Source organism: Esox lucius, chromosome 19 (assembly GCF_011004845.1).
Source record: "Esox lucius isolate fEsoLuc1 chromosome 19, fEsoLuc1.pri, whole genome shotgun sequence".
NCBI classification, from domain to species: Eukaryota; Metazoa; Chordata; class Actinopteri; order Esociformes; family Esocidae; genus Esox; species Esox lucius.
Window position 1 is genome coordinate 45,398,461 of NC_047587.1, and position 22,983 is coordinate 45,421,443.

Genomic DNA, 22,983 nt, shown 5'->3' on the forward strand with positions numbered 1-22,983 from the left:
AGGGTTAATGGTCTGTGGCCTGGGGTGCAACTTTGAGTCAGAAACCAGACTGCTTCCAGTCCTGCCGACTGACAGTTCCTCCATGTTGTTCCCTGTCGCCCACACAGAGAATGGTATCCGCCAGGTGTTCCTTATCAAACATAGGGGATTAAAATATGTGGACCTCCCTGAATAACTTTAGATTTGGATCCTGCATGTATTCAGTCAAATTATAATTTTATGGAGTTATGTGAGGTTGCTACACAAACAGAAAACTAACGTGGTAATAAAATAGTGTAATTGTTAAGCAGAAACAAGTTTGTTGTATATTTATGCCAATCATTGAGCACTATTGTTTTTAGTTTAAACCCCATCAGAGGGCAGAAGCTAACGCTCATGTTAGCTACGTAGAAGAAGCAACATTAGCTGTCAATGTAGCTACATAAACTACTGAGTAGTTGAACTATCTGAACCAATCATTTTATGATGTGCTTTTTCCTAAATTTATCAACAGTATTCTACCACAGATTTGTTGCCCATGTGTTATTGTTCATGTGGAATAATTGTTCACTGATCACCTGGCAATCTAGTTAATGTTATAATCATTTTTATAGCATGGATGCCTACTGTAACTATAACCGAGGAAACATAGTTTAAGTCAGCTTCAGATGCTGTTAAAGCGATCAGGAACACTACTTAAGATGTCAAATGGATTATGAAAGATCTTGTGCTAGGGTATTTTTGCAGCCTCCACCTCCCTTTCATTAGTCTGGTTGGGCTGAAAAAGACATTTACAGATGGTCAGGGTTATGTTCCCTCAGAATGATGATGGAGGAAACAACAGCATGATTATATGGCATTATATTCTATAACCACCTAGCTTGCACACTCATTTTCATCCAATGTTAAATGGCTTGATTATAGTCAATTTCTCAAAATATGTACTATGTAGCCTACGGTGGTTCAGCAGTTAAAATTCCTGCCTCTTTAGCACATATCATTGCATCATGGGTTCGAATCCGGCCCACTGTTTTTCCTGCAAAAACTTATTTTGTCCATTAAATCATAACAATCCTCCAAATATATATAAATCCTCCTTTAATGTGTTCATATTGATCGGATTTCACCAAAGCACAAGAACAGTTTGGACCTTCATCATGGTAATATTACACCAGGTGTTCTTCCTTCTCTCAGGGTCCTTTTTGTAATAAAATAAATGTTTGTGGGCATACCAGTCTATGTAAATGTTTTAAAATAAATTGTAGATCTGGCACGTGTATTATCATGAGCAGATAATGTTGAATGTATACTGCTGAACAGTGTTACAGTTGTCTGCCTGACCAATGTGGAGCAACCATCTTGTATTATACAAGGTGCCTGAGCCATGACCTCATCTTCCATACAATTTCACTGTATACATAATACACTTTCATTCTGCCATGGGGGTGGTGCTGGGGGAATTCCTTACCGGCTTCCTCTTGCACTCTTTCTCCCCGTCACACTTTCCCCTCTCTCTCAGAGTAAATCCGCCCTATCAACCCACTTAAAATATTAGAGGACTCTAGTTTGAAAAGGCGTAGAGCACTGACAAATTGACGAATGTGTACATTTAGAAATAACACCTGTTGAATATGACAGGTGTTGTAAATGTGGTAAGAGAAACTAAAGCCACATATGCAAAATTTTCTATGACTGTTGTATTTCAAATGTGCCATGCCAATCTGAGTGAACTAAATAAGAAACCAGATGAAGTCACTAACTAAAACAGTCTTACTCTTTCAGCTAAGCAAAGTAAAAGAGGGGTGTCTTTTAATTTTTTTATTCTTGAAGTAGATTTATTAAGCTAGCCAATTTAAACCATCTAGCTTGGGTGCGTGACTGCTGTTATGATGTCAGGACATAGGGATCACAGATTAGGCCATCTCCTCAATCCAGGATTTTTCCTTGACAAAAAAACTATTGTTTCAGCCTTGTTATTGAAGAGCCCTTTGTCTTTAAAGAAACAACTATTTCCTGAACAGGAGAAAATATTTCCTCATGTGTGTTTATCATAGTATGATGCATTCCAAATTTTGTTAAAAAAGTAATCTATAAATGTTATTTTGAAACTAGATTTTTTGTCCACGGAAAATGATGGCATACTGTTAACTCAACGTACAAAGCAGACTGAAAGTATATAATGAGGGGGCTGTAAGCTGTTTGTGGTCGTCTATTCACACACCCACTCAGGAAGTTAGTCAGTAACCAGTTCTCCCCACAGGACCCGGTTAAAACCAGACCCACCCAGACACAGAATCCTTGCTCTCATCAAGCACTACAGCTGAACATCTCTGTCCAACCGTTATTCAGACTGGCTCCCCTCACTAGCTTAAACAGATGACATGTGTATCTCAGTCTTTCTTTCTTGAATTCCCTCTCTCTCCCTTCCTCTCTTCTAGACATTCCTGACAGCGTCTCCTCGCTCTGTCTGACACATCTTTGAACAGCTGGGCTTTAGCAACATGAGCTCTGTGTATCACGTGTGTGTGTTTTTGTGCATGTTGGTGGGTGTGAATGCATCTTTGCGTGTGTTTGGCTGCCTACACCCCAGTCTTAGGCGTTGAGAGGTACAACATTCATAAGATTCCCCCAACAAACAAATCCAAAATGGCCATCACATTATACTTAGGAAGTTTTGCTTTTCACCAGCGCAATTTGACTTTAGTTGTTCTAAAGTCTCATTTGTATTTATCTACAACATGTGCAGTGAGCGTTTGGCAGAGTTACACTTTCTTTTGTGGACATGTCTTGTAAAAATAAATTTCATCCAGCTGCTGTTATGAAATATGGAGTAATCTTTTTCAGACTAAACAACATAATACCCCATAAACACATAAGAAGCCTGGTTGTATGAAATGGTGGTTTAATATTCCCTCAACTTGAATGGTTCCTACTGGAGAAATCTGAGGCAAAATTGGATCGCTGGGCAGTCCAGAAAGTTTTGCAGTTTGACCTTACCTATGGCACTATAGACCGAAATAGTCGACGCATCATAATCCCCATTAAACCTAGCGTCAAATTGCTATACTGGCTAGTTTCTAGTTCGTTTTGCATTCCACCCCCTCTCTGTTTATAGACAACCTCTACCAGCAGCGTAGTTTACATGTAAGGTGAAGATGTGAATACTGAGAGTTCATTTAACATTAGTCAGCAGACGATAACGGATGTTCAGCCATCAACAAACAGTGTTGTCATGGAGACAGGCCATTATGAGAATAAGACTTTTGTTAAGGGTGGGGATTGATGGGATCTTGGAATACTGACCTTTAAAGATGTGCTATGGGATCTTAAGCATAAGTTGTAACATAATTTGTGACATACATACAAAAAGCATTATATGATATCATACTGCATGGCCTGGTGTGGTCCAACGGTCTAGGTTTCTTCTCTCCAATTCTGATGCAGTGTGGGTTGAGTCTGCCTTACTTCTCTTTCAGCAAAGGCTCTCTCTGTCTGTCACTACAAAAAACATGTTTTTCAAAGAACATTGAATATTGAAAAGAATATTGCACAAAACGTTTGACTTATCAGCACCAATTTAAAAACAATGTTGGTGTTTCAAGTGTATCTAATACAACTTTTCCTCAGAGCCTTCTGTATTCCTTTGAACAGCGTGAACAGGACCAGTCAGTTCATTAAACTGAAAGGGAAGAAACCTTATCAACAATGGTTACTGAACTTTCCATTGCAAACCATACTTCTTTTAAATATACATTTTATACATTACAATAAAGTTATTTTCAACAACTGCATTCATCAAGATAGCCAGACATCAACTTATCACATAGTTGTGAGAGGATAGATAATTACAGTATGTTCAGAAAATCACGAGGTACCACCCTATCTTGGAAGCTTGTTTCACCACATTGGGGTGTGTGGACAGGAAATAGTTTTTAGAGTGTAGGAGAGCAGAAGTGGCAGAACAAGAGCTCCGGTAGGGATGGAAGGTTTGAGCATAGCCCTAAAGTAGGGTGTGACAGTTCTCCTTAGGCAATCATCATTATCTTGTTCGGAATGCAAGCTTTAAATGGAAACCAGTGAAGTGTGTAGAGTAGTGAGATGGCATCGGAAAACTAAGGTTGACTACCAGACAGAATATGACATTCTGGACAAGTTGCAGGATTTAACACAAGCAGGAAGCCGCGCCACAGTAGCTGTAGTCTAGTCAGGAGAAAACAAGTAACTGGATTAGGACCTGTACCGCTTCATCTGTGCGAAGATGTACCCTGCAGATGTTGTAGAACATGAACCTGGAGGAGTGAGACAACTCTTTGACATTAGCAAAGAATTAACACATTCTTCAATATCAAAATGGAGTCACATGCCCAGAAAGTTTGTAAATCCCTGGACTAGTCCGTATTAAATACCCTTATAGCATTACACTTTCCCAATTCTCTCTCCCACTCCCCTCTCTCCTGTCTGTCTATGTTTCAGTCTCTCTCAGCCCTGAGGTAGCATGTTTTCCAGCTCTATTTGCTAACTAAATAGGTATCCACTCAAATATGTGTAAACGTATGTGCTAAGGTATGTCTTCAGTCTTAAGGAATGTGTTCAGGTATGCTTTCACCTGACCACATGGGTAGAGTCCCACATCACTCACAAAAATTCTCTCAAACACATCTGCTCTTCTGTCAGTAGTGAGTGCATATATTATATATTTTTATAAATGACTTAAATTGGGTTGCTTAATCCCCCATCCCACATGTGTTTACAGAGGTACACTTATATTTACGTGAAGGCCTACGTTGCTTCAGAAAGGGCTGACGTCTATTTGATAATGGGAAAAAGACAGGGTTGAACAGATGATGTGTGCAGCGGGACTGTTGGATACAACCGCCTGTCTGTGTACAGGGATGTGTGTCAGAAAATGATGTGCTGAGCCACTTGACTGCTTCATGCTGTTGTACTGGAAAATCTGAGATCTGATGGGAAATGTAAGTCCAGGGAAAGAGAAGGCTTTGGTGAAAGATCAATGGATTTCTCTCAGTGGCTGGTAGCATAGATAGTGGCCAAACAACTCATTGTGCCATTGTGGAATGTACTGTAATCTAGGGATCATTCCATTTATCATAATTCCACTTATATTATAGGAAAATAATACTGTCAAATGGGACATTTAAGCTGAAATTCATTAAAAAAAGTAATGTTTTAGTTTCATATGTAAGGATTCAGCACCCTATTTACCCTACTAACCTAATGGATTCGATAAGCATGTTGTTTGTAAATAATAGTTGTTTATCTTTTACAATTACAACCTGTGCACAGTGTAAATTATGAAATATGTAATTTAATTAAAATCTAAAAAGCAGTGCCCTGAATTTGTTCAAGGGCACATAATTTATATCTGCAGCTCATATCACTTCCGTGGAGCAATAAACCTAAAGGGGTTTTACCTAGTTCAGAATCTATTCTTGACATATCAAGAACTAACCAATCCCAAATACAATGGGGAGCTTCAAGTGTGTCCAAAGCAACCATATCCCAATCCTGAATCGTAGAGGTCATCGGAAGTGAACATAGGTGTGGGAGTGTAGTAATATTAAGACTATGTTGATTCATGTGGCTGAAGAATATACTTCCTACACCCCCAGGTTGCACATGCCTACACCCCCAGGTTGCACAACTCTAGCCAGTCACTGAGCCTACAGCAAACACATTAGACCTTAGAAATGTCACTACTGTGATCCAGGGTCTCTGGTAACTCTACATATTATGATCTTACTGTAGCTCACATCGCGGTTGACTGTTTAATTGATTGGATACAAATGAATTTGAGACTGACAATGTTCATATATTTGGACAGAGCAGAAAACAGACTGTTGTGGGATATTCAGTCCACTTGGTTGATATTTACTCATAGTGGGACCACGACTAAAAAAATACCAAAACTATTTATCTTCTCTATCTTCGCTCTCACTTGCATTTGGCCAAAGAGAAAACACTTCCCAACAATACATTCACTATTCCAAAGCCTGATGGTCTGTGGTCTAGTGACAACCCAACGGAGAAAATATGGCCTGAGCCTGCACCAAGAGTCCACGTCAGAGGATGATTAAACAGAGAGGACACAGTCTATTTCGTTGGTCTGGTGTTTTTGCATAGCTCACTGTTTTGGATTCATTTAAACTTTCAATAGCAATTTTAACACAGTCTTTATTTGTTAGGAAAACATTTGGTTCTGAAAATTGAAAGCATACAGAGGAGGTAGGTTGCCCTTTTAATAGTTGTAGGTTTTTATACTGTACCCAAGACTAGTCTGATATTAGTTGTTTTATACAGTATAATAAGAACTGTAGGTGGTGGCCTAGGATGGTTTGTCAGTCTGAATAGCTGTTTCCGGTGCATATGTGCTGGTGGAATATGAGTTTCAGTACAATTTGTACATTTGTACATTCCTTGTTTGCTATGCAGATATCCTGGAGAGCTATTAGAGAAAAACCTCTGAGAGGAGCGTCATGATACATGGATTGTATACACATCCATTTTGACTAGTGCATTTTATACCTAGTTGACACTGAAATGAAGCATATGGGGCAAGAATACTATCCATCCAGCCATTCTCTTCCTCGTGGCCCAAGGTCAAGCATGTCGTTGGTCGGTTCATGCTACATGCGGCCGTAACCCCAGTAGCCCACCAAGCCATGCGTCAACAGGGCAAAGATGTGTGTATGGGCCAGATTAAAATGGTGCCAATTTGCTGAGTGTGGTATATTTAGGCAGGAAGCAGCATGGCCCTTGTAATACTCTTCAGATCTGTGTGTCCTTTGATGTGTTCATTGTAGTGTGATCCAGCTTCAAAGCCCCGAGGGAAATTACTCCACTTCCAGGCCTACTGGGCTCTGGGATGCAATGTGTCCTGGGGGCTCAGTTTACACTCACCTCTGACCTCCGCATTTGCTATGGATGGACATAGGCTGTAACTTCAGAAATGGAAGGGGTAGAATAGAATAGGCATTATCTAATAATATTGAACCTTATACTTAACTGATGAAGCTTTAGGGGCTGTGGTACATGGCCAATAAGGACTCTCCTTGGGCACAGTGCAAAGCAGAGTGCTCAGATACAGCAACTTAGTTATAAATCCGAGGCCATGGTTCTCAGTCGGAAAAGGGTGGCTTGCCCACTTCAGGTTGGTGGAGAGTGCCTGCCTCAAGTGGAGGAGTTTAAGTATCTAGGGGTCCTGTTCACGAGTGAGGGAAGGAAGGAACGGGAGATTGACAGACGGATCGGTGCAGCTTCTGCAGTAATGCGGTTGATGTATCGGTCTGTCGTGGTGAAGAAAGAGCTGAGCCGCAAGGCGAAGCTCTCGATTTACCAGTCAATCTACGTTCCTACTCTCACCTATGGTCATGAGCTTTGGGTCATGACCGAAAGGACAAGATCCCGGATACAGGCGGCCGAAATGAGCTTTCTCCACAGGGTGGCTGGGCGATCCCTTAGAGATAGGGTGAGAAGCTCGGTCACCCAGGAGGAGCTCAGAGTAGAGCCACTGCTCCTCCACATCGAGAGGGGTCAGCTGAGGTGGCTTGGGCATCTGTTTCGGATGCCTCCGGAACGCCTTCCTGGATAAGCGGAAGAAGATGGTATGGTATGGTACCATAACCTACTAAGTGTAAGGTTGTGTATTATAAGATTGGTCAGTTCTACTAATTCCATTTCTGAAGTGCCCCTGTCTAACATTTGTAATTGTAATTAACTTCTGAACTAGGATTTTAAATTCATTTAACTGCTTTTCATTGGCTCACAGTGCTACATTAACACAGGTGTTCCAATCTATAACTTATGAGGTGTATTGGTTGTTGAGATAATGTCAGCACACCTACCGTCTTTAATTGCTTGTGTAACAGAGGCCAGTGAGTGCTGTGCAATGAGTGAATAACTCTAGCAACAGACGCTAGGGCCCATGGGTTTTATCCTCCTTGCTCCTTGCCATGCTGAGGATCCGAGTTCGACCCGAGTTTTGAATTCTACAGCACAGTTAGGTTAAGGTTAGGTTCAGGGGTAAGAAAAGTCCCCTTAGTGGGACTAATGTTCGGAGTCCCCAGAAAGATATTAAAACATAGATTGTGTGTGTTGTCTTTGTGTTTGTATCCACATGCATCCGTTGGGTATCATGAGAACTAGAATATAATCTTTGGAGAAATTCTGTCATCACTTATTCTCAATATTCAGCAATAGGGATAATTTGGGATTTTGGCAATAAAGAACTTAAGTTCAATTCATAATACTTTATAGGCAAGAAAGGGTTACCACAGGCAATTCTAAAGCAAATAATATCCAAAAAAATATTGGAAATAGTAATACTCACTGAGTAATAACAATTATCAGAACAATACATTATTAAGAAATAAATGTGAACAATAACTTAATATTCAGAATTACACAGGTGGCACTGTTATTGTCCTGGTTGGTCATTCCACTGAGTGTCACTTCTGGTGTGGAAGGGAGTTAAAAACTTGGCAGATTAAATGGCACAAAGGTATTTTTCTTCTTTTCTATTTAACTTTCAATTTCTTTTAAATTTTGTCTTTATTTTTTGGAAAAGAAAAATTTCCCATAAGTCTGCGTAGTTCTGTCAGTGTATGGTAAAATGCTGTTCTGTCTCAACCTCTCTGAGGGCAGAGTGAGCACAGCCGGTCCTTTATGGATAGCCAGACCTGCCTGTAGCATCCGTTCTGTTCGGCAAGACTGTTTTTACCCAGTCAGTACCTTGTTAGTGTTTTCCCCAGTTGTGCTTAAATTTTACACAATGACTGTACATCTACAGAAATAGCTAGCATCCGGTCATTGCTGTCCACTGGTTAGCAGTTGAGCAATCGACAACTTTCTTCAATTTGAATGCAGAAAATGGTACTCTTTATCAAAATAAATAAATCACAATCCTTTTTAAATGGTGATTATTCATATTCTCTATCAATATTTGGTTTGGTTTAATTATACACTTCAAAATATAAAGGTTCTTAAATGTTTCTTCTTAATCGCTTAAAGTTACCTTAATAATTATTAATTCTGAGTGAGGTTCTTAGCATGTAATATGCATGTACTTTATACACTCCCATCATTGTCATATATCCCAGCATGCTCTCTTGCTGGTTTATTGTTAAAATGTTTCCAATTAACCTTTTTTTGCATGTTCATTTGTTTTTTAATTGATCTCATGATAAATCTACAGTATAAATAATGTGTTTGAAACTATTCTAATATTGTAATTATTGTATCCATTGCTGAAACAATTATATCATTATACATGTGCTTTCTCTGTTGGTACTGTTTTAATTCCAAATGTTATACATCCTAATGCATTCTATCTGGAATTACATATCACTCTTCAAGTCAGCATTATATTAGTTACTGGCTTGACGTGACCTGTAAATGAGTTTTAGTCTGTTGTAATGATGCATTATGATGTCTTGAATTAATCTATTAAATTAGGATATCATATGAGGAATACCACACACCCAAAAATGAATTAATGCAACAACCATGTCCCCATCACTACCAAACTCAGTCATGGGTCGTGACAGTAATGCAAAAAAAATCCCTAAAATAGCACCCTTGTAAATAAAAAATTATACTTTGAATTCTACACCGCAGCTATCAATTCCAGTCATGGATGGCTGAATAATTTGGTGCTTTCAGTTTTTGTATGTTTTTTAAAGAAGCAATCCATTTATGGTACTCTTTCCAAAAAAACTTACCTTTTTCCCAACTCACAGTTTTATTTTTCTCAGGAATTCTGTTTGAACTTGGTTTTAATATGCATCTTTGTCCTCATTTTGTCCCCATTTTGATTGTGACCACATCTTTAGTCAGGTGTAAACAATTAAAGATTTGTGATCTGGTGGCGCTCAGATCCAATGAGTGTAAATATAGTCAACATCACAATGGATGTAGACAAAATGAGGATGAAGGTTAAATGTTAAAGGAAAGTACTAACATGTCTAGTGTAGAAATTGAACAACATTCTAGTTCTGTGAGTTTAGGCTCCTGGTATGTATGATTTTCACCCAGGTTGTCAGGTGATTCCACCCCCGCAGATTCCTTGTGGCTCTGAGTTGAACACACCCTGCTTGTAAAGCTACATGATCAAAGGTGCCTGTTGATACAGTGGTAGTGAAACCACAAACCTTATCAGTCATAAAGTATGTATGATAAAGTTTGACAACCGGAGGTGACAACAAGGGTGCATATTTAGCTGTCATAAAAGTATAGAGGGTCTTTCCATTCATGCACAGCTCATAGGTATGGTATGATGCCAGTGTGCTGTGTGATATGAATAGGTGTCGTTTTACCAGCTATATCGTCATTGGTGCAGACATGAATTTGTAGTGACTATCTCAATTTGCACAACAAAACTAATTTAATTTATTTCACATTACTTTATGGATATAGGCTATGTTAATGAAGAGGATTCAAAGGGGATTGGTTTGATATCAAAACTATTTGAGGTGGCAGGTAGCCTAGCAGTTAGAGTATCTGACCAGAAACTATACAATGACCATATATGTTTTGCCAATGTAAAATCTCAATTTGATCAAAGCATTAATAGACCAATATGCCTAAATGAGAGAAAACATATGACCACATTTACTTCAAAAAATGTAATAATATTTATTAAAATAAATACAAACTAAAATAGTAAATAATTTAAACAGCGTAAAAGCATTTATCTAAGAAATACATTTTCTTGACAAATAAATTAAAACAGTTTTGCAACATCGTTCCGGAGGCACCCCTGACCGGAAAAGGGCAATTTCAAATACTTGAAAATTCAAGGATTCAGTCTTGAGCATTTTAAATAATATTTTAAAAGCTCATCAGGACAGAAGTTGTTCGTGGAACGCGCGCCTGTCCCCAACAATCCTTCATCTTCAGACCTGGTGACCAGTGAAGTCTTCCTTTGGTCCAAGTTCTTGTTCTTCATGGTCTATAACAACTCTGAAAGAGACAAAAGACGATAATATTAAAACATTATTCACAACACTTAATTCCATTATATGGCCTATACATACAGAAGTCCTATATATACACACAGAAACATGTATATACAGCCTGCGTATGGACACAGAAAGAGCGAAAGAGAGCGAAAGAGAGCGAAAGAGAGCGAAAGAGAGCGAAAGAGAGCGAAAGAGAGCGAAAGAGAGCGAAAGAGAGCGAGAGAGCGAGAGAGAGAGAGAGAAATTAAGTACTTGTATATCTAGTAGGCTAATCCCTCTCCAATCATTTGTAGGCTATTTCAATAGGCCTTTTTCGATAGTAATATAACTTATAATTATTAAAAACTCTTGGTGGAAACCACTTGATGGTAGGTAATGGTTCATGTTCTTCCCTACGTCTTACCATATTCGGAGCGTGATTTATAAAATCTCAAAGTCATTCAGGGCGCCCTGGCCATGCGCCTTTCGTGCTGTCCGGGGGACGCGCTCTCGTTGTCCTGTCGTGTTTTAAAGTCCTGAATGGCCTTTCTGTTCTGAAAGTCTATTAGTGCCATGGTGATTACAGCATTCCAGCAGTTATCCTCACCAGAACACCGAAAATCTATCTCCTTATTGTCCGTGGTAACAATGGTGAAGTATACGAACTTGCCGGTGCGCTCAACACAGTCAACTTTCTTGATGGACTGGAGTTTCAGTTCCTTGGTTTTGTTGCGCTTCTGTGTGTCAGCGTAGATGTTGAGGCTATCCGTGGTAAGGACGCACGTCTTCCTTTTCCAGAACTGAAGGAGATTGTCACTCCTCTTCTCCAGCTCTCCCTCTTTCAGAACCTCGGAAATCTCCTCCGCTGACATTTTCATGATTTTATTGTCGGTCATACAACGGTTGTTGATAAACGCCGACTTGTTAAGAGAAGCAGACGCCGGAAGATGTGGTAGATTCCTCTGTTCTCGTGTAAATTTTTTAGGAAGTCCCCGGAGAAGGAGCTTCTCCGCGAAGGCGTGATAATCCAGAGTGGCGTTATGAATGAACAGGGACCGGCAGAGTTATATATAGCAGAATGTCTGGGCCCTTCCCCCTTTACGTCAGTTGGTATAGGAATGCATCAACAGTTGCGCTAGTAATTCATGGTTAGCGTGGGGGCGGAAGTCTTGGAGCGGTGTTTAGCGAAGGAAGTCCAAATGTGGAACTAATTACACCGGCAACATGTTAATTTGCAACCCCACATTCTACTTTCGGGCCTTATCCAAACACTGACCCACTCCGCTGGACTTTGACTCATGCTGTGTGAAATGTTATTGTTTATTACCAGATGACCAACAGAACGTTTATTCGATTTCCACTGAAACCTATTTTGCTGACCAGATGCTGAACGTATGTAGGGCCTCCTCCTAGGGTGGTCCCCGACCGCAGCCACCCTCATACTGCTCCAGCTTGGTTTCAAATACAACCCACATGATCTTTCAGCGAAAATTATTTTCACTGACATTATAACATAGTGTGCAAACACACACACCTTTCACCAAATTATTCGACTAATATCTATTCTGCTATTCTTTATTTTCTGTCTCTCAAATTTAACAGCAACAAAACACCTTTTGGACCAGACCCCCCTTTTCCAAGCATCTTTATTGCAATTTTCTACAGCTCAAACGTCAGCAACTCACAAGCAGAATAGGATCCCAGGGTCAGCTCAAGTATTTGTAGAGACAGGAGACACTTGGTGTATCTCTGGCAAAGTTTTGTGCCTTAAGAGGAAAGTAACCCCACATCCTACTTGAAGGCTTTATTCAAACACTGACCCATTCAGTAAGACTTTGACTCATGCTGTGTGAAATACCATGGTTTATTATACGATGAATAATATGACTAGTCAGGAAATGTGTTTAGATAAGGACTCATTGGCCTTGCCATTGTTTGTAGCAGGCCAACTAATATCCAAAAAATATATACAGATTTAAAATATATTTTTCTTTTTAGGATAAATGCTAATGTGTACAGCTCTGGAAAACATTGAGATCACTGCAAAATTACTAGTTTCTCTGGTTTTACTATTCATAGATATGTGTTTGAGTAAAATTATCAGTTTTGTTTTATTCTATGAACTACTGACAACATTACTCCCAAAATGTTTGTAATTTTGAGTATTTACTTAAATAAAATAGTATGTAGCTTTATATATATAGCATATACACTCACCTAAAGGATTATTAGGAACACCTGTTCAATTTCTCATTAAAGCAATTATCTAATCAACCAATTCACATGGCAGTTGCTTCATGCATTTAGGGGTGTGGGTCCTGGTCAAGACAATCTCCTGAACTCCAAACTGAATGTCAAAATGGGAAAGAAAGGTGATTTAAGCAATTTTGAGTGTGGCATGGTTGTTGGTGCCAGACGGGCCGGTCTGAGTATTTCACAATCTGCTCAGTTACTGGGATTTTCATGCACAACCATTTCTAGTGTTTACAAAGAAAGGTGTGAAAAGGGAAAAACATCCAGTATGCGGCAGTCCTGTGGGCGAAAATGCCTTGTTGATGCTAGAGGTCAGAGGAGAATGGGCCGACTGATTCAAGCTGTTAGAAGAGCAACTTTGACTGACCGAGGTATGCAGCAAAGCATTTGTGAAGCCACAACACGCACAACCTTGAGGCGGATGGCTACAACAGCAGAAGACCCCACCGGGTACCACTCATCTCCACTACAAATAGGAAAAAGAGGCTACAATTTGCACGAGCTCACCAAAATTGGACAGTTGAAGACTGGAAGAATGTTGCCTGGTCTGATGAGTCTCGATTTCTGTTGAGACATTCAGATGGTAGAGTCAGAATTTGGCGGTAAACAAAAGGAGAACATGGCATCCATCATGCCTTGTTACCACTGTGCAGGCTGGTAGTGGTGGTGTAATGGTGTGTGGGATGTTTTCTTGGCACACTTTAGGCCCCTTAGTGCCAATTGGGCATTGTTTAAATGCCACGGCCTACCTGAGCATTGTTTCTGACCATGTCCATCCCTTTATTACCACCATGTACCCATCCTCTGATGGCTACTTCCAGCAGGATAATGCACCATGTCACAAAGCTTTGACTCATTTCAAATTGGTTTCTTGAACATGACAATGAGTTCACTGTACTGAAATGGCCCCCACAGTCACCAGATCTCAACCCAATAGAGCATCTTTGGGATGTGGTGGAACGGGAGCTTCGTGCCCTGGATGTGCATCCCACAAATCTCCATCAACTATCCTATCAATATGGGCCAACATTTCTGAAGAATGCTTTCAGCACCTTGTTGAATCAATGCCACATAGAATTAAGGCAGTTCTGAAGGCGAAAGGGGGTCAAACACAGTATTAGTATGGTGTTCCTAATAATCCTTTAGGTGAGTGTATATATATAATACACAGCTCTGGAAAAAGTGAAAACTACTCCTAATTTTTTCTTAAATCAGCATCTCTACATGGTATGGCAGCCATTCCATTCCAGTATCTGTTTAAATTCCAACACAGGCACACCTCATTTTACTTAATGAGGTACTGATTAGTTGATTACCTGAACCAAATATTTTGTGTGGCCACCATCATTTTCCAGCACTGCCTAAACCCTCTTAGGCATGGAGTTCACCAGAGCTTCACAGGTTGCCACTGGAGTCCTCTTCCTCTCCTCCATAACGAAATCACGGAGCTGGTGGATGTTAGAGATCTTGCTCTCCTCCACCTTCCATTTGAGGATGCCCCACAGATGCTCAATGGGGTTTAGGTCTGGAGACATGCTTAGCCAATCCATCACCTTTACCCTCAGCTTCTTTAGCAAGGCAATTGTCGTCTTGGAGGTGTTATCATGTTGGAATACTGCCCTTTGCCCCAGTCTCCAAAGGAAGGGGATCATGCTCTGCTTCAGTATGTCACAGTACATGTTGGCATTCATGGTTCCCTCAATGAACTGTAGCTCCCCAGTGGTGGCAGCACTCATGCAGCCCCAGACCATGACACTCCCACCACCATGCTTGACTGTAGGCAAGACACACTTGTCTTTGTACTCCTCACCTGGTTGCCGCCACACACGCTTGACACCACCTGAACCAAATAAGTTTATCTTGGTCTTATCAGACCACAGGACATGGTTAGTCTGCTTGTCTTCAGCAAACTGTTTGTGGGCTTTCTTGTGCATCAGCCATGCAGCCATGCAGACCAATTTGATGCAGTGTGCGGCATATGGTCTGAGCACTGAAAGGCCCCCAGCCCTTCAACCTCTGCAGCAATGCTGGCAGCACTCATATGTCTATTTCCCAAAGACAACCTCTGTATATGATGCTGACCACATGCACTCAACCTCTTTGGTCGACCATGGCGAGGCCTGTTCTGAGTGGAACCTGTCCTGTTAAACCACTGTATGGTCTTGGCCACCGTGCTGCAGCTCAGTTTCAGTGTCTTGGAAATCTTCTTATAGCCTAAGCTCCTCAGAGAGTTCTTTGCCATGTGGTGCCATATTGAACTTCCTGTGACCAACACTGACAAGTCACATGACATCAGGGAGGGAAAATGGCTAATTGGGCCCAATTTGGACATTTTCACTTAGGGGTGTACTCACTTTTGTTGCCAGCGTTTTAGACATTAATGACTGTGTGTTGTGTTATTTTGAGGGGACAGCAAATTTACTCTGTTATACAAGCTGTACACTCACTACTTTACATTGTAGCAAAGTGTCATTTCTTCAGTGTTGTCACATGAAAAGATAGAATCAAATACTTACAAAAATGTGAGGTGTGTACTCACTTTTGTGTGATACTGTATATGTGTGTATATATATATATTGCCTTAAAGATCTGGGACCGTTACAATCATGAAAACATTGGTTGCACAGATCTTGGATGGATCACGGTGACATAATCTATCCATACACAAGAAAGGCCTTATGTCATATGTAAAAATCATTGCAGATTCTTTCTTGATTGCCAGTATAGGATATCAATGTATGTGCATTAGTACCAATTGTATGATCTTTCAGATATAAAGGTCCAATTGCAGACAGAGCAGACAGAGAAGAAAGGGCATTTAAATCAGTAAGAACATTTAAAAATATATATATATAATCTGAGAACAAACTGTGTTTTCAAACAAGAAACCAGGCAAGCCTAGTTCAGCCAGCCTATAATAAAATGTGTTAATCGTGGCTGCCCTCTCAGAAATCAAACCCGGGTCGCCCATGTGAAAGGCATTGTCATTCATTTATTGATCTCTGTCTTGTAGTTCTTTTTGCTCAGGTTGGATGGATTGTCCCTCTTACCATACCCCACCCTCCCGTGATGTTTCGCCAGGCCGATTGCTGGGACTCCTTGGAGTTTTGCAACGTCCCACCCCACCTGGCGACACTGCATCGCTGGAGAACATTTCCCTACAATCGCCGTAGGTGACCCCCGACTAGTTTCGCTCTATGGACATTTTTGTTATGAATTTGGGGATGCAGTAGGCCGCCTGGAGGCCGTTTTGCTGTGTTGAGAGAGTCTACGCGGGTCAAGAAAATGGGTTTGGGAAGATACCCATGGGAATCAGGACAATGGCTGTTTAGATGTAGTGTTCCCGCAAGGATAGAGACAGTTCCGGCTGCCTCTTTGGCCTCGCCGCGAGCGATCCAACGGGAACATGCAGGAACGCTGACCCGCCTGAGGGAGGGGTGCTGACAGTCAGAGGAGACGGACCAGGGATCATCAACCGGTGAGATCCTTCCTTAACACACCCCTGGTTTTTCTCTGACATATTTAGAGTATAGAGGATTTATAACTTTTCAAGATTTATAAACTAGGTGGTTGGTTTTGGTATGTCAAGATTGATGGATTTGAGAAAGTATGGTAACTAGAAGTTATTTTTAGGGTATTTCAGTTATAGCAACTGTAGTTAGGAAAAAGTTGTTTTTGTTACATGCCCTGACAACAATTCCCATGCAGTTATCCTATTGCAGGGCGATTTGTGTTTAATTGAAACTGAGAAAGCAATTCTGCACCAAGTTCTATTCTAGAAAAATAAGTTGAGAAGTTTTACATAATCTAAATTGTAAAGAGAGGTACAGACCCCCTGGAGTGCACTACTCACTCACACAAAGTCTCTCAATTTGCTAATAAACTGTTAATTATGCCAAGAGAATTTTGTCTCTGTACTTCCTCTTTGAGAGTTCTGAGTCAGTCAGTCAGTCAGTACGAGACATTCGCTCTTCTTAGGCTCCGCTTACGCGGTCCGGAGAAAATTGGTAATTTTAGTCATGTAGATTATGGTATTGGTACTTATAATTTTTTAGAAGCATTTATATATAATTATATATCTGTATTTTATCTTTTTACTTTTCCATGCCGTTAATAAATGGTTTGTTTGATTGCTTTATTGTTATTATTTATTATTACTCGACCCTTTGAATAAAGATGGTGCATCTTGAAAGATATAAAAGTAAAAAATGTTTTTAAAGCTGCTGTATATCTTAATAAATAAAAAAATACTATTAAAGGGTCCTATGTATGTAGGTGCTTGGATTGTGCTCAGACACTTGAGCAATTAGCACCTCTCTCAGGTAAGTCCCAATTTAATGATTCACACTGGCTGTTCTCAGCAGCGGACGCTACGTAGAAATTTAGTTCTCATTAGGTCCTCTCCCTCATTTACTTTTATTATTGCTTTCTTCTCTCATTGTTTGATTGGCTCAGAGGCTGCAATTTGCATGAAGTGACTGAGCAAGGCCAATCGCTGAAAGATAAGCACTTACCGTGGTGGTCACCAAAATATAGCATGAGGTGAGTTAACAATTGGAAGGTAAGACAAACGCTCAGTGCCGTCATTCGTGCCACTTCCCTGTTTGCAACAAATACTATGTAACTTAACTCTGACCTTAAAGGGATAGTGTAAGTGATCTTGTCAATAAACTATTGTGCCACTTGGGTGCTAATTAGGCAGCTGAAAAAACAAGACCACTTACACTATGAGTCCATGGATATCCATGAGTATCTGTTATGTCCTCACTCTTTTTTGGGGGGGCTGGGCAACTCGTCTTTGTTCCAGTCTGTCTCCTTCCCAGGTGTGGTGAGTTAGTGTTGATGTCGGGGGCATGGCCATCCCGCTCCTTGGCTAATCCGGAGCCGCTCTTCGCCCTATATAATGTTTCAGTTTGGTTCGGTAATGAGGGAGAGAGATTTGTGCTCTTTGTTGTGCTCAAATAAGTGCTAGAGGCAGAGAGTATGTGCTTCAAGCATAGCATTTATGATTCATTCCATTGTGTAGTGATTCATTTGTGATTCATTTGTGCTTGATACCTGCTGTTTTACCTGTGTAACCCTGATCCTTATCCCAGACCCCTGAGGAGTAGGGCTAGGTAAGATGCCCGGGGTTTACATACTGCACCACCTGTAGGTAACCTGCTGTTATATCCACCAGGTTAGAAGCCAGTGGCTGTCGCCCAGTATTTTTGTAGCAGTGAGGTAAGTGCTAGGGAAGCATTTTATGACCGGCAGGGGTAGAGTTGTAGGGAAGTGCATGGACCTTTTGGTGTCATTTCTTTGATTTGGCGCTGGCACCGCCCTACTCCTAACCCCTTTGCCTGCAGTCCTCCTTCCCTGTTTGTGATCCTTGGTGGTTGATTGTGTTTCGGGTGTGTATTGTAATAATTGTGTGGTGGATAATAAAATTCCTGACGTTCCCAACGTTTGGTCAACAGCTTTTCGTTGTGTGAGAGCCAGTTTATTTAGCTAGTGCACTCACTCCAGTTCACTCATCCAGTGTGTGTGGCCTTGGGCAGTTGTGAGTCATTGGAGGGGCGTAAAAGTATACATGTACTCATGGATACTATTTGTATGTCTCTGTGTGCAGGTTTAATTAATAAAGGTAGTTTGGTGAGCCATTGTTAAGTAGCATTGAATGAAAGTCCAAACTAAAAGATAAATTACTGTAGCTGTTCATACAGACTTCCAGTCATGGAAGTCAGTACAATACATGGAAATACACAGAAATAGCTAGCATGGTAGTGTAGGAACAAGACTAAATATAGCTGTTCTTGTAGACATCCAATCATTCTGCTAAGTCTAGTTTGGAATTGAGCTAAAGCTGGGTAATGACATTGAGTTCATTTGAATACAGGTAAGTAGGAAAACAGGGTTAAATTGGCTTAGGGTTAAAGTGTCACAGTGCCTTGCAGCATCATTTTGGTAATATATTCAAATCCTGGTGGTGCCCAGGAGTTGAGAGGTTAGTGCTGAAAAATTGTCTCAGCACTGCATGGGGTTGAAGGGTGGACAGACAGGGCTGCCTTGTTTTCTTTTGTGGTAGATCAGGGAACAAGAAATGTCATTAGAAGTAGAAGTTCTGGGCATTATGTGTTAAAGGACTTTTCTACTCTCCTGCCCCTGCTGAGGAATTCTTCCAATGAATCAAGGCCATAATCATTGGAAAACATTTTTTAAAAAGGGCTTAATTAACCTCTCTTCTTGGGGAGGGGCTGCTACTGCTAAATAAATAAAAGTGAATCACTCCTGTACATAAAGGGATATCTCTGTTTATATCTAAACAGAGATGTGGGATGTACTTCTATGAGCTCTCTGACTATATCAAAGCTCTCGTAACGCTTTCAATACCTGCTCCCTTTTCCTGTAAATCATCTATGAAAACAAAGGCTGACACAACACAGCTGTCACTATGGCGCCGGGGTTTGCTGCAGAGTGGAAAGGTGTGCCACTGTTTTCTTTACCACTTACTGTCTCCTGTCCATCATCTTTGTTGTATATTACTATAACTTCCTGATGTGTGTGTGTAAAGAAATTAAGGTGAAGACAGAAAGACATGCCTAGGCAGTATGATTCAGCAGTGGAGGTTATTGATATTCTGAGGCCAGGTGTGAGGGTGTGTGTGTCTGTGCATGTATGTGTAGATCTTAAGTTTGCTCACTACTAGTCACTCACAGCCTCTAACCGTTTCCATGCTTCAAAGATTATAGTGCTGTCATTGAAATTAAATGCTACAACTTTGCCACAAACGCTAACTGAGGCTTATTTGAGGTTTAGCATGCTACACTTGTAATTAAAAGTTACAACGTCCTTTTGGACGGGTTGTATAATATGTGGAATCTCTACCATACCTCAGTAAGCCACAAAATTATAAGTTTGAAAGCAAGTGGTTTTAAAGACCTAGGGCACAATTTTGTTCATATGTGACAATTTTCAGTTTTCTGTGAAAACAGGAAATCACTAACAGTGCCACTTATCACTTTTCAAAGATGGAATTTGTTTAGAGGACAAAAAAGACTAATTGTAGCATATTAAAACAATGAGAGCAGGGCACTCCCTGCCCCAAATGACCTGCTGCACACCTGAACCTCATTTTTATTGTAATTGGGATTTATGGTAATATGTCTGACAACAGGGTAAGGTAACTTCAAATTGAACAATGTGATTTTGTAGGAGCCTGTCAATTTCAAATGGGTTGATCGTGACTTGGGTTTTCACACACGCGCGCACACACACACCAAATGACTATTTCTACATAAATACGAAATGTAATTTGTTATTTGACATCCTCAGCCTTGTGGATCAGTACAGCTCATCCTCTTGGAAGCTCTGAATTTGTGGGTGTGTTTTGACAACCTTGGCTCTGCAGCAACCACATTCTCATCCTCTTAAAGGAGACACAATAATACGCCCTCGGAGTGAGGCAAGATCACAACATCATGTGTCATCAATAGCTGTGTTTCAGAGAGCATTTTTTTTCCCGCAGTTATAGTTACAGACCAAGCAGCTCACCTCATGAAATACTGTACAGTAGAAGATCAAGCCATCAAATATCTATTACTGGCTGTAGCTTTTAAGCATTTGTTGACCATTCAGGAAAATGGAGAAAGCTAGGGACAGCTGCTGATTGCACTGTTGGCCAGACTTGAACACATAACCCAGTAGTACATGTGCACTGGGGGCTGCGAACCAGCCCACTGGACCCCCTAGTCCATGCAACTATTCTTTAAAAATTACTATATTTCCTCAGATTTTACATTTATAAGATGAAATAAGAATATGAATGTCAGTGAGTTTCACATCATAAGAAAATAAACAACCTACTAAAATGTTTCTAAATTAGTAATTACCACAGAGGTTGGGTCATAACAGGTGAAATTCTGTAAAGCATTTGAACACACAGAATTGAGTAATAAGTTGGTGGAAGAGAATAACACCAGAAAAGGAGACATGTCAGAACATGAACCCTTTTAGGCTGTCTATCTATAATTTAGAGTCCACTCTGTCTACCTCTACACAGACAAAGGAGTGTTAGGTCAGGCAGAGACAAGTTACATCTCTGACTCAACTCCTTCTAGTCAAGTACGTTACAAATCAAGACCGCTTGTTGCTGCATGATTCTGTTCAATAGCTGTCTAATTGTTTCACTTGTATTTTTATGTAACTGATACATATGAATAAATAAAAGTTTTAACAAAAAATGTATAGGTGTGGTGCATGTACATGCATCTATTAAAAGTATAGAAACGGATGGCAAATCTGGCAAAGTGAAGCATTTTTGTCCCGTGGTCTCACAAAAAAGGCTACTTTGGGGCTGGGGCTAAGGTTAGGGCTATAGTTTAGGGTTTCATGTTAGAGGGTTAAGATATTAACTGGGAACATGTTTTAAAAAGCAATACCACAACTAGTCTCTGTTAGATTGGCAGAGGCCTTAGCGGTCTATCTATAGACAACTTAAACAATGGAGGAGAGTATGGATGGGCTGTCAGCAATGAGCTGTTGACATGTAAAGCAGCCTAGGACAGAGGCAGCAGGTAACAGCTGCACTGCGTGACACGTTTATGACCAGGGCCTCTCTCTTTCACACACTCACACACACACTTGCTGGGTTTGTGACCTAACCCAGAAATCTATGTTCCCTATTTCCTAGCTCTAACCCTAACCTAAACTCAGCAACCAAACTTGTACCTAGCCCTAATGCCTTACCGTAAAAGTAAGCCCTATTCTAACAGTTTTCTCAATTGATTTTCCCTTAACTTATGCTTGGGGCAGGAAATCGTATTTTCCAAAGTGGGTTTTACCATCTTCGTTGAGGCATGAGGTCCCCACATGCACGCACACACGCACATACACACAGGGGAGCTCTCAGGGGACATGCCCTTGTGATGAGACAGTAGAGCTATTTGAGGTATTGTTCAGATAAGCCATGTGTATGTCTCTGTGGTGACTCTGGGATTTGTAAGCGTGGGAAAAAGAACAAATGGCAGGATAGTGGAGGCATGATTGAGGGATGTTCCACTGTTTTGAGGACAATGCAAACAGAACCAATGATTGGTCAAGCTGCCTGTGTGGATGTATTCATAAAAACTTTACAGGAAAAAGGGATCAGTAATCTTATGTAGCTGGTAGAGCAAAGAGCATATAACACCAGGGTTTCAGATCCTCTGGGGGTCCAATGTGAAAATATATACCCAACTGTAAGTTGCTCTAGGAAAGAGCCCTTTGCTTCAGGTAATGCCTGTGGACAGATTTTCAAATAATGAAACAGATACTCAATGGGATATAGATCAGATATAGACTTTGACTGGCCCATTGACAATCAAGAACACCATTCTAATCTTGAGACACTCCAATTTTGTTTTTTCATTGTCCTGCAGAAAGGTTTTTTTTGCGAACTGAAGCAGTTTCTCTTGTAGTATTCTGTACTCTGCTCCAAATTTCTTTATTTTGCTCCATCCATTCATCCTTCAAGTAAGAAGAAGCCCAGACCCTGTAGTCTCAACACAGACAGCAACTTCTGCAATCTTTGAATGGCTACAGCATAGACATCTGTACAACTTTGTATTAAAATGTGCACACAGGAAAGGAAAGTGACATCAATGCCTTTGTGCTAGCATTTGATTTTCATGAGCACACCATCTGACCTAAGTTTCTGCCCTGCCTACCCAAACATGTTATTTTTTTGTGAGTTTTTCGTCTAAAGAGAACACTCACCAAAAAATATTTTCTCAATTTCTGAATGTGCGAGAAAAGCTAGCATTATTAGAAGATCTTG

The 22,983-nt window shown here is 40.5% G+C and overlaps 1 protein-coding gene across 1 annotated transcript; it reads right to left on the reverse strand.

The window, feature by feature from the left end:
- Positions 1–10,675: 10,675 nt before the first annotated feature.
- Positions 10,676–11,986, reverse strand: phlda2 (pleckstrin homology-like domain, family A, member 2). Its single transcript, XM_010865220.4, has 2 exons — positions 11,359–11,986; positions 10,676–10,956 (listed from the first exon to the last, which is right to left on the reverse strand). The coding sequence occupies exon 1, from the start codon at positions 11,828–11,830 to the stop codon at positions 11,396–11,398; it is 435 nt and encodes a 144-aa protein (XP_010863522.1). The 5' UTR covers positions 11,831–11,986; the 3' UTR covers positions 10,676–10,956; positions 11,359–11,395.
- Positions 11,987–22,983: the final 10,997 nt, after the last annotated feature.